Source organism: Notothenia rossii (genome assembly GCF_949606895.1).
Source record: "Notothenia rossii genome assembly, chromosome: 10".
NCBI classification, from domain to species: Eukaryota; Metazoa; Chordata; class Actinopteri; order Perciformes; family Nototheniidae; genus Notothenia; species Notothenia rossii.
Window position 1 is genome coordinate 29,647,565 of NC_136908.1, and position 17,510 is coordinate 29,665,074.

At 42.3% G+C, this 17,510-nt stretch overlaps 2 protein-coding genes across 2 annotated transcripts in view; both read right to left on the reverse strand.

Moving 5' to 3' along the window:
• The window catches only part of LOC307021462 (uncharacterized protein), a 71,593-nt gene that overhangs the window by 16,205 nt on the left and 37,878 nt on the right, over positions 1 to 17,510 (reverse strand). The window lies entirely within an intron of this gene.
• Positions 2,203 to 5,045, reverse strand: LOC307022472 (E3 SUMO-protein ligase ZBED1-like). Its single transcript, XM_079655279.1, has 2 exons — positions 3,607 to 5,045; positions 2,203 to 3,413 (listed from the first exon to the last, which is right to left on the reverse strand). Exons 1-2 carry the CDS (start codon positions 4,840 to 4,842, stop codon positions 2,880 to 2,882), a joined length of 1,770 nt encoding a protein of 589 aa, XP_079511405.1. The 5' UTR covers positions 4,843 to 5,045; the 3' UTR covers positions 2,203 to 2,879.

Here is a 17,510-nt window from a genome sequence, read left to right on the forward strand (position 1 = left end):
ATCAGAGCAACGAGACGTTGGGTTTGCTGCGTCATGCATTACTGATACGTCACGTTCACAGTGAAAAGTCCCCAAACTCGCGCCGAGTAAATTGCAGACATACAGCAGAACTTCTAGGATTAATTGTGATATAGTGTGTATGTAATTACATTACAAATACGGATTTGAGCCCCACCACTGTATGGGTTAGCCCTACCATAGATTACCCAACAAAAATAATCTGGTGCCGCCACTGATTACCACAGGAACAAAGTGAGCTACATACGACTAACTTCACTATAGCTTCCAACAAGTTAACAAAGATCTACCTGCACGCAAGCTAACAGACAGAGTGACAGGTCTCCTCTGTTCTCCAACTTTAACAAAGGATACACCAGCTAAGCTAACAAGCTTTCTGTTAAACTAAATTTACAGCCTGAGCATAGTTTGTACACTAGCTTTACACAACTAAGTATAGAACTGCTGAACTGTTGTAAAAAAAAATTAAACATGTTGTTTGGTTTAATTAATTAAGCTTTATAGTGTGATCTGTTGTATTGAGCTAACGGCTAACTTGAGGTTATTCGCCAGTTGTTGGTTTTGTATAAACCCCATAAACTTTATGACACTAAATTAACTGGCATTTTACACATATTGCGCCATAGGTGACTTGGTGTATATCTTTCATAATCATTTATAATTAGAAATTGCCGTGATTTACATTTTTAATGTTTTTTCATGCTAATGCCCCTACTTTACAGAAGTGCTGTTAATATGAACCTCTATTTAGATTTCATAATTATTAATGATTAGTTTAATTGATTATTTATGATAATACATGTAAATAAACAGTACGTGCTCGTACTGGAATCCCAACACGGACAAAAACAAGCAAAGTCTGTTTTCCTGCACTTGAAGTAAACTGAGCATTGTTCTAAATGATCCAATATGATCGTAATTCTAAGGTAAACGGAGCTGATGCAGCAATATGTTGAAAGACCTCCCACATGTAACACACATAAATATTAACTGTTCACACTTATACAGACATACATCTGTCAGTGTGTGTGTGTGTATACAAGGGTGCTTGTTGTATTCCCCAAACTGCCAGATGCTGTGAAATACTACGGTCCAGACGGAGAATCTATTAGCAACGAGGGGATCCAGCTCGCTCCCCGTTCTCCGTACGACTCCAACAAAAAGTGACTGCAGCATTACCTCAGGAGGGATCAAGTTTTCTTTAGTGCAAGTAGCTCATGTCCAACAGGCCCGTCCGGACCGTCTGTCTGTCTGGCCCAGAGGCGCGGGAAGGTATTTTGAGTGGGGGTGCTGATGTGCTGGACTCCAGTGAACACTATTACGGGCACTATAGAGCACGCACAAAAAAACTCCCCACACGCAAACACACAGTACACCCGCGATGGCCTCACGCCGGCGCTCTCCTCTGCCGAACGTAACGCAAAATAAGACACGCAAAGGGAAACTCAGCCCACAGAAACACATATAACTCATGGGTCCTACCTGCCAAGCCTCTTTGACCTAATGGTGCATTACGCTGTGGACTGATACTGCTGGCGTCCCACTCTGTCATTTTAAAGGACTCGAGACGATATATGTTAATCTCCATTGCGTGGAATCAGATGGCCAAGTTTCCTAGCTGTTCCTGAAAACACTGATCCTGCTGATGCTGCTCCAGAAAGAAAACTGCGGTATAGGAATATGTGAAGAATACTGCCTTTTTCTACACTGTGTTAAATACGACTGTAAACCGTGTCCTTCAGAACAGTTGAGATGCATATTAGTTAAATGTAAAGGTTGGCATGAAAGTTTGTACCTCCATGTCGGAAGCCATGGTTCTGTGGGAATATCTCTGGGCAGGGCCGCACCTGGCCAATTTGTGGCCCCACAGTGTCGCGAGCGTCGATGCGGCGACACTGTGGCGTGCTTACACTGTAGGTGCGCCGCATTTGTGCTTCAGATGAGGCTCCCACCGCAAAATGAAGAACCCTCCGCAAAGATGAGGCCCCCTCCGCGAGGTGAGGCCCCACGCAGTCTGCGTGATCGGCCAGTAGGGAAGGGTGGCCCTGTCTCTGGGTCTTCACAAATTAGTGTACCCAACATGAATGGTGAAGCTGAGCTAATTGGCCAAACGTTTGATTTACATCTTGATCTTCATGCCAACCCTTATTTATTAGCTTCAGGCTAATTGAGCCAGGAAACACTTCTATAACTGAATTAGGGATGCAAATTATCGATTAATTCATTAATCATTAGTTGATTGACCTTATCGATCGATTAACGATTAACTGATATAAACGGCTTTTTTCCTGAGAATGTAAATTTCTCACTGTATCGATAGTGTCTTTAACATAAAAAGCTAAATATTGCTTATTTACTGAATAAAAATGCATGCTATATTGCACAATTGATGTTTTATTGTACCAGTTAGGATAATGTGCAGATAATGGCATTTATGTAGTTTAACAAAATAAATTAAGCACAGAAAATTCAAATACATAAAAAAATAATTGTGCACTGGCTCACCTGTCGCATGTGAAACATTAAGCAAAATAAAATTTATTTTAAATAGAAATCTAAACAATATGGGTAGGCCTAGCCTACACAATATTAAGCCTACACATTATAATCTGGTTAACTACATATGTAAAACTTGAAACATTAGCAGCAGCATTTATAATCCCCTTTGGTCTGAGAAAGGTAACAGTAAGATAACTAGCCCTGGAAACTTCAAATATATTCTGAACACAACTTAAATCATCCCTGAGGAAGGTGACAGTAACATTAGAGGGCGACCCTTAGAACAGTCAAATGAAGATATAGGCTACCTCTCCTGAAACAAAAACATTCCTGTCTCAATGTGTTTTGAATAGGCTCCTGACCTAGACCCCTCTATTTTTGTTCAAGAAAATAAGCATATTAACGTGGTCAGGAGTAAGTCGTGTGCGCAGCCTGTTTACAGTCAGGCCAGCTGCTGAGAATACACGTTCTGATGGGACAGACGTGCCCGGTATGCACAGATATCGTCGTGCCACATTTGCCAGCCTCGGAAATCTTCCTTCATTGACTTTCCACCATTCTGTGGGACTGGAATCAAGGAGTGGTGAGGCATCCTTCAGAAACATGTCCACTTCCTCTTTAATGTCATCGTTGCTGCTGGTGGTATAGTTTTCACCCAGTAGAAGAGTCATAGCAGAAGTGTGTCTCTGAAGTGTAGCTCCCTGGACTGGCACATCATCTCCAGTGGTGGCTTCATTTGTTGATGTGGAGTCCACATGTTCTTCCATAGCCAGTTCAAGCAGTTTGGTATTAGCTGAGATCCTGCTTGCTGGCCTTAGAAATCCCAGGTGCTTATGCCGTGGGTCCAGCATCGTTGCTATCATTGGTGTTGTTGATGTGAGGTCTTCAGACTCAACCTGTTAAAATTAAATAAAGGAGAAAGCTAGCATTAGAGTTTTATTTAATAAGGTTTGACATGACAAGGGTACAACTGCATAAAAACGCAGTTTACACTGTGACAATGTGTTGGTGATAAGTGATTCACCCCATAATCTGTTATATAGCTCAAATGTGATCGAAGAGTTTAATTAATTAATGGCCATAGCTTACCTTCATCCGTTCCCCCAACGAAGTGCGCACTTTAGATTTGAATTCCGCCACTCTGTTGCTGTCTCCATTTGCCATCTTGAGATGCGTGTTAATCAGACTAAATGTGATGGGGTACGTGTTGGATATGGATACCTCCGTCTCTGCTGACATTACAGTAGTTGCACTTTGGAGAGCCTCTAGTGCTGGCGCTATGTCCTCCATAAGCTGCCAGAAGTCGTCTCTCAATTCCAGCGTCCTCGCATCTGAAAGCTTGGTCTCTGAGCGGTCTGTTAGCACAGCACACACGGCCCATCGCTGTTCTACGAGTCTGCCAAACATCGCATGTACAGAGTTCCACCTGGTCTTACAGGACTGAATGAGCCGATGAGCTGGTAGCTGCATTTGTCTTTGTTTTGCTTCTAGCGCTTTCGTTGCTGGTGTGCTGTGATTGAAGTGCTTGACCAGCCTGCCAGCAGCTCCAATTACTCGGTTGACACCAGCAGCAGCGAATCCGTCATTGACGGCCAGATTTAAAGTATGAGCAAAGCAACACACTGATTTCCAACTGACTCGTGCGGGGTTGTTTGCTGAAACAATGTTCCGAGCGTTGTCGTGCACACAGGCTACTACACGGCCGGTGAGTCCCCATGACTCCACAGCCTGGTTCAGTTTGGCAGCTAAATTATCAGCTGTATGTCTCTCGGATAAGCTCTCCGTAAGAAGGACTGCCGACTTTACCTGCCAGTCGTTTTCAATATAGTGGCAAGTAATCGTGATGTAGCTTTCTGTAGTCAGTGCTGTCCAACAATCCGTCGTCAGAGCCACATTAGCCGCGGACAAACATGTTTTTAGCTTAGCCTTCTTAATTTCGTAGCGTGCTTCCAAGTTGGAAGTCACGGTCGCTCGCGAAGGGATGTTATATCCTGGCTCCATGAATTGTATCAGCTCCCGAAATCCCTCGGCCTCGGTGGTGCTAATTGGCATTATATCTCTTTCAATCATCCCGCAAATTCTCTGAGTAATGCCGTCTGCTTTTCTTTGGTCGCATACTCGCCTTCCCAGCACAGCAGCAATTGTAGGTTGTGAAGGCGACGGAATGGCTAACGTTACATGCAAGTTGTTCAGGTGGTATCTTAACGAACTTGTAGAGCTGTTGTATTTAAATGTAGCACCGCAAAGTTTGCATTGTGCGTCTTTTTCATCGTTAATTAATCTAAAATGCTCCCACACTCCACTCCGTTTTGACCGCCTCATCATTGTTTGTTTTAGTTTTTTTGCCGCCTCAAGTTTGTGACAGGTCTAGCTCTAGCGGCTCGCGAGAATCTCGGGTCACGTTCAAGTACGTCCTGTGGGAAACGGTCTTAGATTACAATGTTCAATTAGTCACAATTAATTTAATTTAATCGAGTAAATTCTTTTCGACAATTAATCGATAGTCGATTAACCGTTAACATCCCTAAACTGAATGTATTTGACAAATGTACAACAAAGTTGGCCTTAAGAGTAACCCATCACCACATATTTGAAGCTATAATTCACTGCTAGTAACACTTGGTCTTGTTCAAGAGTTAGTGTAAAAGGATAAATCTGCAGGCTGATAGGTGAGAAGATTTACAAGTATATCTTAATTTGATCCTTATTTATTACCTTTCGGTATTGATCTGGCCGAAGAAGACTTCTCCAAGAAACACTTATATAACGGAATGTATTTCAGATAAGTCAGCATTAATTTGCAAAGGTTGAAAAACCCAACACATTCTCACTCCCAACTCGGCCTATGTTGACGTTATGTCAGGGTCCCTGTCGTCACTTTCCAACGCAAGGGGGGCCCTTTAGCGTCGAGTTTCAACTATCAGGGAGTCCCATTGAATTGCATAGAGTTCCCTGAACGTTGGTAATAGACGAGTTGGGATTGCAGCGAAATGCTCTCCGCAGATCCATTCTCACAGCGTTTATCAACCTTTTTCTAACTCAATATCAAGCCAAACTTAGTGTTTTTACTTCTTTATTTTAATTGTATAACGTCTGACTTTTGTTGCCGTCAGTTATGGGGAGGGTAGGGGCTCAGAAAACTGAAATCTGTTTTGTTTCATTGTTTTTTCCTTCTAATTTTGTATTCTTTCCTAAACCACACACTGTTATTTACTCAACAATAAGACACAATTATCCTTGTGTTTATTTATTTGTTTGATTGTATAATGTCGGACTTTCTAAGTGCAATGCCTTGCGGCCTGTAGCACCATCCTTGATGGAGGCATATGTGTGGGCAGGAAAGGAGTGAGCAGAGAGTAGAGTAGTTGTCGATTTTTGTTCTGTTTTCTGTGACTATCTGCCTCACCCTCTCAGACTTTCGGTTGCGCGCGCTACGAAAGAGACGTGTTACCATGGAAACCAAACAATGGTGTAGCTTTATTAAAGTCAGAGTGGAAACAGTCCTGAGTAAATCTGATTTTGTCAGAAATCCGGAGAAATGCGGGAGAAATATGAACCCGGGAGGAAACCGGGAGAGGGCAATGAAATCGGGAGTCTCCGTAAAAATCGGGAGGGTTGACAAGTATGGGATCGAGGGTCATTCGAACACAGAAAGCTGTATTTTCAAAATAAGAGTTCATTTTAATATTATGTTTGATCATATATTTTTTATTAACTAGACCACTGGGTCATGTTAAGACCATATTTTCTGTCGGTTTGGTGTTTCAAATATAAAAACAATATATATGTGGATAAAAAAATACATCCATCATAAACTAAACTAGAAACTGGAGTGCTTTAACCGCCTAGTGGTTAAAGCACGTTATTGAATGTTTTTGTTGATACGTTATATTTGATGAAAACATACAAATATTAAGAGTACATACTTTCATAGGGGGAAAGTAGAAGATCAATGATAGAAATATAGAATATCAAATATCAAGAAGATACTGTAAGTGATCTCTACAATAAAACAGTTTAGTGCAGGACGTCCAAAGATATTAATATCATTAAAACAGACAAACTAATTAGGCTTTATTGAAACATTAAAGAATACTTTAGGTTAAGGTCTTCTTTTGAATAAGAAAAAAACCCTTGGGGGTATCTACAGATAAATATTAAGCCTGACAAAGTATAATGTCTAATATATTGCATAGTTTGTTTTGGGACTTCACAGTCAACTTTCCTGCAATGTTAACTATGTGGAAGCACTTATTTGAACTGATATTATACATATGAATTATACTCTTATAAGTATGTAGATAGTATAAGAAATGTGCAGAATTTGACAGTTTAATGGTGGAGTATACACACATATTGATAGATGTCTTCTAATGCACTGTTGAGGAACCTGCGACCCAAGTTTTTCATCTCCGACCTTGTCAGGTATTGAACATTCAATAAATACAAAATACAAAATAAAACACAGAATTTGTGTGATTATACGAAAAAAATTCCGCCTCTGGATCAATAAAGTATATTGTATCTTAAGATGATCGATGGTGCCATATTTTCAAAATCTGCCTCTGAACCTTGACAAGTGCATGTTTCAGGCTTATCAATGAACAACAGGAGGGGTCGCAGACATAAGACCAGCTGTTAAATAAAGCTCTTCTGACCTTATGGACACAAGCTATTTTCACCCATTTATTAATTATATGTTTTAAATGTGAGTGTTTCCTATCCCCTAAACCTCCGGGGGTGTACACAGTTTAATACTGGCAACTTCTTATTATGGGAAATACGAAAATGTCTTTTAAAACTACAATTCCCAGTACAGACGTGTCATAGAATATGTTGCGAAACACACAATAGCCAGCATGTGTAGTTCTGGGGACGGGGTGGGGGAGGGCGAGAGGGGTGGTGGACCCATTCAAATCCAGTTTTGGATAGTCTGCCGTGGTTCCATCCCATTTCAAAGTGCTGTTCGGCGCTCGGCGTAACCCTCGGCGCACCCTCAAAAGTCCAATCACAGAGCTTGAGGACTTGTCAAGCAGAGCGGAGAGAATACTTACTTCCGGGTGTACAATTTTCTAAAGCAAATACTATGAGCTGCTCCGACCCTCGGTCCTGACAGAATCCAACTTGTGTTTATTAATCAAACAAATAAATAAACACAAGGATAATTGTGTCTTATTGTTGAGTAAATAACAGTGTGTGGTTTAGAAAATAATACAAAATTAGAAGGAAAAAACAATGAAACAATACAGATGTCAGTATTCTGAGCCCCTACTCTCCCCATAACTGACGGCAACAAAAGTCAGACATTATTCAATTGAAATAAAGAAGTAAACACAATAAGTGTGGCTTGATATTGAGTTAGAAAAAGGTTGATAAACGCTGTGAGAATGGATCTTCGGAGAGTATTTCGCCGCGATCCCAACTCGTCTATTACCAACGTTCAGGGAGCTCTATGCAAGTCAATGGGACTCCCTGATAGTTACGACGCTAAAGGGCCCCCCTTGCGTTGGAAAGTGACGACAGGGACCCTGACATAACGTCAACATAAACCGAGTTGGGAGTGAGAATGTGTTGAAAAACCCTACGTCTGATAATCGCTTATGATCTCGAACTTACCGTACTAAATGACGGACAGCGGGGGAAAACCCATCACCATATATTTGAAGATATGGTTCTTTGCTAGTATCTCTTACGAGTTAGTGTAAACGGGCAAGTCTGCAGGCTGATAGGTGCAGTATCAGCAGTAATTTGGCCGCTGTACCCGAAAGTTATGGTGGAAGAAGTGGCTAAGCCAATTGGCAAGGCTTTTGATTTACAAGTATATCTTCATTTAACCCTTATTTACAGGCTTTAGGTAGTGGTTGAGCCAAAAACACTGGTCCGAGAAACACTTGTATAACCAAAACATCAACATAGTAAAGAAATACCTCGCCCCATCTTGGATCCACAAGGAAAACTTTGTTGTGAGGAATCCCAAATAGATAGCATTCTTGTTGAATTGAAGTTAGTAGTGTGCTTTTTAGAAACAATACTTGAGTTTGGGAAGGCGTAAAAAAGTGAAACTTGGAATTGAATGCATTCATTTGATAAAGTTCTGCTGTTGATATATGTCCCCATTTACTTCAATTCATCCTTAGATTTATTTTCATTTAATGCATATTGAAACTTATTTATCATAAAGTTTGTAGTTTGTTCTCCTTTGACCAATAACAATATAATGGATTGGGAACTATTTTCATGTACCTTACTGAAATAAAAAAATTAAAGGTTTTCTTCCAAGGGTTAAAGGTAACACAGGGTGAGAAACGTATGTATAGATGGTCATCATGGGTCTGAAGTGAATATGCTAAGTCCGTCCCCAGATGTGCTTTCATATGAAACGGGCCGCGGCGGCGGGCTGGCTGTCATCCACCGAGCAGGTATCCGGGTCAGGGAGATTCCCTCTCCACATATCACATCATTTGAGTGTATTACATTCTCGCTCTCCGGATCACCTCTACTCCAGGTTGCCCTGATTTAACGCCCCCCCAAAGCTTCCACCACCTTCATGTCCGAGCTGAGTGAGCTTCTGTCCTCTCTCTGCTCTAAATCACCTTCCACCTATCTGCTGGGAGATTTTAACATCCACGTCGACTCCACCAGCTGTAGCTTTGCCGCAGAATTTCTGTCACTTCTGGACTGCCTCAACATAACACAGCATGTCCAGGGCCCCACCCACTCCAAAGGTCACACGCTGGATCTAGTCTGCTCCACTGGTGCCCCCCCCCTCTCACCTGCAGCGCCTAGACCTGGCAGTATCAGACCACCATGCCATCATCTTCACCATCCCCATCCCCCTGCCTAGGCAGCGCCCCAGGCGCACAATCACCTTCAGAGACACCAAATCAGTGAGTGCATCAGCCCTATCAGACCTCCTCATAACCCACATGGCCCCGGCTCTCTCCGACACTTCGCCGGACGTGTTGGTGGCCCGCTATAACACTGCCCTCTCTCTCAGCCTGGACTCTCTGGCTCCCCTCAGAAGCCGGACGGTGTCTTTTCTCCGCCCGGCACCATGGTTCACCTCTGATCTTCGCACAATGAAGCAAACTGGTCGTCGGCTGGAGCGGCTTTCCAGACGAACTGGCCTCACCGTCCATCGTATGGCCTTGGTGGACCATGTGAGGTCCTACAAGGAGGCTCTCTCCAAGACCAAGACCGCGTACTACTCCTCCCTCATCACCTCACAACAAAATCACCCCAGATCCTTGTTCTCCACCATCAACCGACTGCTCCGCCCCCTCCCTGCCACGTACACTGCTGAAGCTCCTGACCTCTGCTCCAAATTCCTCAACTTTTTTCAGGCTAAGGTGATCTCCATTCATCAACAACTCCTGGTGCCTGCCCCCTCCCCCTCTCTGCACTGGCCCCTGACACAGAAATGCACACTCCCAGCTCAACCCCTCAATCCCCAATGCTCTCTCTCCTCCTTCTCCCCAGTGGATGTTCCACTGGTCTTGAAGCTGGTGACCAATGCTAAGGCCTCCACCTGCTCCCTTGACCCCATGCCCACGGTGCTGGTCAAGGCCTGCCTTCCCACCCTCTGCCCCATCATAACAGACATCATCAACTCCTCTCTGTCATCTGGAATAGTTCCCTCCTGCTTCAAAACCACCTCCATCACTCCCATCCTCAAGAAGCCTGGTCTTGACCCTGAGGAGCCGAACAACTACCGACCGATCTCCAACCTTCCTTTCCTTAGTAAAACCTTGGAAAGAGCAGTCGCCGCCCAGCTTCATCAACATCTGTCCAACCATGAGCTCTACGAACCCCTACAGTCAGCCTACAGAGCACATCACAGCACAGAGACCGCCCTCCTCAAGATCACTAATGACCTCCTTCTCGCTGCTGACTCCGGACAAATCAGTATTCTCATCCTCCTCGACCTCTCTGCGGCCTTTGACACCGTTTCTCATACAGTCCTCCTGAAATGCCTCTCCGACAACCTTGGCATCACTGGCACAGCTCTGTCATGGTTTCAGTCCTATCTCTCAACCAGGTCTCAGTTTGTCAGCATCAGCGGCTCATCCTCCTCCCCGGCCCCAGTCAACCATGGTGTCCCCCAAGGCTCCGTGCTTGGTCCCCTACTTTTCACCATTTACATGCTCCCCCTTGGCCAAATCATACGTCACTTCGGTCTCAATTTCCACTGATGACACTCAGCTCTATCTCAGCACCTCACCATCTGCCCAGCTCCCTCCACAGTCTCTGGTCAATTGTCTCCATGCCATAAAAACCTGGATGACAGCAAATCTACTCAAACTCAACAGTAAGAACACTGAGCTCATGGTTGTGGCCCCCAAGGCACTGCTCCGGAAGGTTGGGGATCTCCTCCTCCACATTGACGGCTGTTCCATCTCCCCGTCTCCCGAAGTCCGTAACCTGGGTGTCATCCTTGACTCAACTCTCTCATTTCAGTCACATATCAAATCCATCACCAAGTCTGCCTTCTATCACCTCAGGAACATCTCCCGTCTACGACCATCACTCTCCGATTCCGCGGCCGAGACCCTCATCCATGCATTCGTCTCCTCTCGGTTGGACTACTGCAACGGAGTCCTGTTCGGGGTTCCCAGTAAAGCCCTGGACAGGCTCCAGTATGTGCAGAACTCGGCTGCCAGGGTGCTCACTCACACCAAGCCCTGGCAGCACATCACCCCCACCCTCATCCACCTCCACTGGCTCCCAGTCAAGCATCGTATCACATATAAACTCCTTCTTCTGACCTACAAATCCCTCCATGCCCTCGCCCCCCAATACCTGTCTGACCTTCTCCGCCACCACACTCCATCCCGGAAGCTCAGATCGTCTGGACAGGATCTCCTCTCTACCCCCCGCACCAGGTTGCGGACTTTCGGTGACAGAGCTTTCAGTGTAGCATCCCCCACCCTCTGGAACTCTCTCCCCCCCGAAATCCGCAGCGCCCCAACCTTGGACACTTTCAAAAAAGCCCTCAAAACGCACCTTTTCACCAAGGCTTTCCCCACTATATAGTTAGTTTGATAGGTTTATTTTTCCGCTACTTGCTTGCCCCCCCCCCCCTGACCTGTCTGCCTCTTTTCCCCTACTCCCCCCCCCCTGCCCGACTTGTGAAGCGACCTTGGGTTTCGTGAAAGGCGCTATATAAATATTATGTATTATTATTATTATTATTATTGTAATGTTTTGTGTGAACAGGTTGGATCTGAAAGGTCTTCCAGGTGCTGGCGGTGTGAAGCTTTAGTGGCGCTGTAACGGGTCGACTGTCGTCTGACCGTAAACCTGTCCGTCTGACAACGATGCGAGGAGTCATGTGTCGGCTTTATGGGACATGCACTGTAGCACTTTAACACCTTTCCAAAATAAACACAGCCAACATGTTGCAGAAGCTATCACAACAGACACAGGGAGGCTTAGCTATTCGTACAAACACACTGAACCAAAACTACAGCTGCTGCAGAAAATACATTTCACAAAACAGTTTGCATGTTTAAAATAAATCCTAACTGTGGCTTGACCAATTTCTTTATTCGGTCTAAAATGTGACATCATTGGTTATGTTGTGGTATATGAAGAGTCGGGTGCAGGTTATAACATACATTTAAATCAGTGACAATGGACCTGTTTGAAAATGTATCCAATTATGCTGATAAAGAATGTGTGATATGTTTGAAAACTTTGTAAAAACTAAATAAAAGTCCACCGTGAGTTAAGAATATTTAGAAAAACAAATATTGCCTTTATATAATATATTTACCAGCTTTGATAGAATATAATTAGAGTGGTGAAACCCTATTTAGTGGTCACACATTGCACAGCGCCCATGGGGGTTGTCCAGTGCCTTGCTCAAGGGCACCACAGCAGGGCCCAGGATGTGGGGTCCAGACTTCATATTTAGGTCGGTTCGGGGGCTTGAATCAGCGAGCCACTGCCGGACACATTAATGCATCAATAATTATAAAATATATAATATATATTAATCTGAAATGGACCAATCTGCACAATCTGTAATTTGACTTTTGGTACTTTAACTATATTTTGATGATAATACTTGAGTAACATTTTGAATCCAGGACTTTTACTTGTAACCAAATATTCCTCAACTTTATTTGAAAGAAAGCCTCAGGAATGTAGAGGGAACCCTGCACTCTAAAAACAAATGCCTTGGCTCAACAAAGAAAATCAACGCAACAGTTTGCATCGATGTTTATTGAGTTAAGACAACTTCTAATGAAATTGTCTTAAAGCAACAAAGTTATTTGAGTTAGGGGAGAAGGCTTTTCCTCTACAATCAGAGGTGTTTACTTACTTAATAATTGATATTATAAACACAAGTTTTGAAGTTGATTACTCAAAAGATTAAGTTGTTTTTCCGATTAGTTTTACCACATGATTTAAAAGGGATTTTAAGTTGTATGTACTTAATTACCATCATTGTGAACACACGTTTTTAAGTTGACAACCATTTATAAATTAAGTTGCTCCAAATATATTGTATTCAATCGTTTTTTTCTTAGCTTTTTCATGTTGTTGCCTGCCTCTAAAGAAAGAAATTAATTGATTCCACAAGAAAAATATTAGGCAATTCACTTTTTATTTTGAACTGCAGTTGTTTATTTCAACACATGATGTTTCAATCAGGAGAGAATTCATTTTTGTTTGAACATTTATTGACACATGCCATATTATAAGGTGTATGAACACCTGAAATCACAGCTGACTGCAGGAGAGAGGAGAACCATTTTATAGTTTGGCTGCAGCACGTTGATTGGCTGCTGGAGAATGAGGTGAAATGTAATAGGTTAAAGAGAACGCCTGTGATGAGCTGATTATATGCAGCTGCGGAGTGAATGCACATACACCCAGTCTTCCTGAAAGAACTTGCGCTGAGCTTCATTTAAATCTTGAAAAAAAAGATAAATAACACAAATTTAAATTGCCCCACAAATAATAAATAAACACATTAGCCATACTACCATGGGAAATGGGGACACAGCAAATACATGCTGCCATCACATCGAAGTTAGAGGCCTTTGCATATTTAAAACCAGTGCCAAATATATAAAATCTGTGAAGTTTTTGTAAAACTACAGAAACAAACTCTCAATGGCCACCAACCTGCAGATCACACACATCAATTTTACAAAAGATGTAACAAAGATGTTTACACTAACGACAGTCATTATTTCAAACAGTATGAACACATTTAACGCAGAATGCTTGCTCATTCATTTGTTTCCCTCGACCACGATGGTTGCCATCGTATGGATCGGTCACTGATGATGGCGATATTCATGTCCTTTTGAAGCACTTATTAAGTATTATTGATTGGGGTGTGGTCAAAAGTGCAATATGCTTCAAAATGTAACTGACAGAGAGCAGTGCTTTTGTCCTGTGTTTTTACACTCTGCCCATGGATTTAATTTTATTTCAAGATGTTTAATTACGTCGCTAAACTCCTTGAAAAGGTCCTCTTCCTTTTCTCCAAGGTACACGACAAGGCAGCGGATGGCTATAGTTCTCTGCATACTTCAATTGTATTGTGCTATTTTTGAAAAAGGAAAAAAAGAGAAATTACCTAAATTAATATATTCTGAATGGGTGACTGCCAACAACTTGCATTTCAATGACAACTCTAAATAACGATCCTACCTCAAGAAGCATGTCCTTGATCTGCTTCACCGAGATTCATTTTTAATAAAAATCGATATCACAATAGTAACCAAAGTATTTTTACACTCACAGTAGCCTCTACTACTTTGTACCCTCTCACAGAACTATTCACAGTTCAAAGGCTGCCAATTTTGGTCAAACAGCAATTTGCCTATACAGTGCAACTAGGCTATCTGTATTTGAATGACAAAAGATGACACTCACCTTAAAATGTCCTTTGTATATTTCTATTTGTCTTTACTGTCAGAACTTGTCCAGGCATGTTAAATAGGAGTGGACTTGAAATCCTTAACTCAAGGTATAGAAGAATGAAGTTATCAAGCCAATTGTATTACTTACTACAACTCAATTTAGTTTTAAGTCAATTAACGCAGAAATCAGAGTTCAAATTACACACAATATTAAGTTGATGTAATTACCAACATTATTACGTCAACACAACTTATAAATTAATGTTTGCAACTTAAAATGTTTATCTAAATCAATTAACTCACATTTTATCTTGCAACCATGCATTTAATTAAGTGGAGGTGAAAGGTCGCCTGAATTCGTTTTTAGAGTGTACACATGCTGCGTTTTTTGTGTAGCTGTGTCTTTAGTTGTAAAATGATGCACGTGCTCCACTAGCACCCGGATATAAGGCGCTGCTATTAAAGAGTCCTCTCCTGTCAGACTGAGAGGCTGATAACTACAGCTCAGGACTCTCTGGGTTTAGATAGTTCACTTTAGTCTAAGTAGTGAGTCTCAAACGGTTTGGTAATCATTTATGTAAACAAGTATTTCCAAGGCACACCTTTATATGATCATTATGGTTATAAAAAATAAGAAAATAACAGGTATCATATCATTCCAACTCAAACTATAGGACAGTAACACAAGAATACAGTTTAAAAGGGGAGTGATTTGTAAAATATCCATAAAGAAAAAGAAAATCTGTTTACAGTTCTGTTTCATATGGGTGTTGAGAGATGTATCCATAGATCTCTTAATGTTGCTCTCAAAGTGCACCAGATTGATCCTTTTAACTTCAATATTTAAAAAAAAATCTTCCCCCCCTAGAGGAGGTGAGGTCCACCAGACGCTCCCACACCCCCTGTCAAATTGTCCCACCCACATTGAGGATGCTTTATGCCCATGCCTGAGATACTTGCACTACTTAAATTGGGCTAAGGAATCATTCCCTAGTCCCTACTCAGGGTAGAGATTTCATCGGTTTCCTTAAGCCCCGCCTCCCAGCTGCTACGTCACATCCGGTCTCGACTCAAATGAATGGAGATGGTAAATAACCCTAGATTCGGCCTTAACCGCATTTCACAACTTAGGACCCTATTGAACTAAAGAGGGGCTATTCCAATGTCCCTCCTAGGAAGTTGATTTATGTCAAATAAAAATATATGCTGTTTTACACATGTCTCTTCCGGTCAGTGGGAAAAAGCGTTATTCGGCTTAATAACTTTAGGGGGCGACTTAGAAGTTGTAGAACCACAGTTTGGCCACTAGGTAAATGTGCTTCAAGGCCCGTCTCATTACTTGGGGCTTGCTGTGTGTGTAACAGAAAAGGTCAAATCTACCAACACTCCCTTTCATTTTGTCAGTCATGCTTTGGAGCGGTTAGTCTTGTTGGATTGTTTCCCATGTCACTTCTTCGTTTACAAAACGGATCCATTTCATGTCACCAGAACTGAGGTAAGTTAGCCAACAGTGGTAAAACACATTTGTTTGTAAGTCTACCTAATGATAAGATGATTGAGATAGCTGATCTATTGGACACACTGTATTAGTCAGTTTCTTGACAAATGATCTGATTGTTGAAGCGGTCCTCAGCGGTTCTTGAGAAAGCTGAAAACTGTCATACAGAGGCCATGCAACCAGCCCGTTCCAAACAGGTACATTTTGTACTAAAATAGCTTTAATAAATCCATATTTTTGGTTCAAAAACAGGTCTAGCTGCCTAATGCTGGAATGAATGTGAAAGGGACCTGTGTGTCCACATCTGCCCAGTCTGGCAGGCAGTGCTCTGCATGGGTTTTATATGTCTCTGTGTGTGTGTGTGTGTGTGTGTGTGTGTGTGTGTGTGTGTGTGTGTGTGTGTGTGTGTGTGTGTGTGTGTGTGTGTGTGTGTGTGTGTGTGTGTGTGTGTGTGTGTGTGTGTGTGTGTGTGTGTGTGTGTGTGTGTGTGTGTGTGTGTGTGTGTGTGTGTGTGTGTGTGTGTGTGTGTGTGTGTGTGTGTGCGCGTGCGTGTGTTGTACGTACACATCTGCCGGCAGGAGCAAAATGAGGAAGCTGGTTGTGTGTCATTGGAAACTGTGAGTCAGTGGTCAGACACTCTGTGTGGCCAACATGTGCCCATCTCACTCCGAGTGTGTGATGGCCTGCATTAAAGTCACACACTGCAGAATGTGAATCTGGGGTATGTTCATGTGTAGGATTGTAGTTTCTAAAAGCTGACGTGTTTGATCTCACACTCTAAAAACGAATTCAGGCGACCTTTCACCTCCACTTAATTAAATGCATGGTTGCAAGATAAAAATGTGAGTTAATTGATTTAGATAAACATTTTAAGTTGCAAACATTTTAAGGTGAGTGTCATGTTTTGTCATTCAAATACAGTAGCCTTGTAGTTGCACTGTATAGGCAAATTGCTGTTGAAACAAATTTAGCGGCTTTTCTCTTTTTTTCCTTTTTCAAAAATAGCACAATACAAGTGAAGTACGCAGAGAACTATAGCCATCCGCTGCCTTGTCGTGTACTTTGGAGAAAAGGAAGAGGACCTTTTCAAGGAGTTTAGCGACGTAATTAAAAATCTGGAAATAAAATAAAATCCATGGGCAGAGTGTAAAAACACAGGACAAAAGCACTGCTCTCTGTCAGTTACATTTTGAAGCATATTGCACTTTTGACCACACCCCAATCAATAATGCTTAATAAGTGCTTCAAAAGGACATGAATATCGCCATCATCAGTGACCGGTCCACCCCAGGATCTGTCCATACGATGGCAACTAGGGAAACAAATGAATGAGCAAGCATTCTGCGTTAAATGTGTTCATACTGTTTGAAATAACGACTGTCGGCAATGTAAACATCTTTGTCACATCTTTTGTAAAATGTGTTTGTGTGATCTGCAGGTTGGTGGCCATTGAGAGTTCTTTTTTTGTAGTTTTACAAAGACTTTACAGATTTTACATATTTGGTACTGGTTTTAAATATGCAAAGGCCTCTAACTTCGATGTGATGGCAGCATTTATTTGCTGTGTCCCCATTTCCCATGATAATATGGCTAATGTGTTTATTTATTATTTG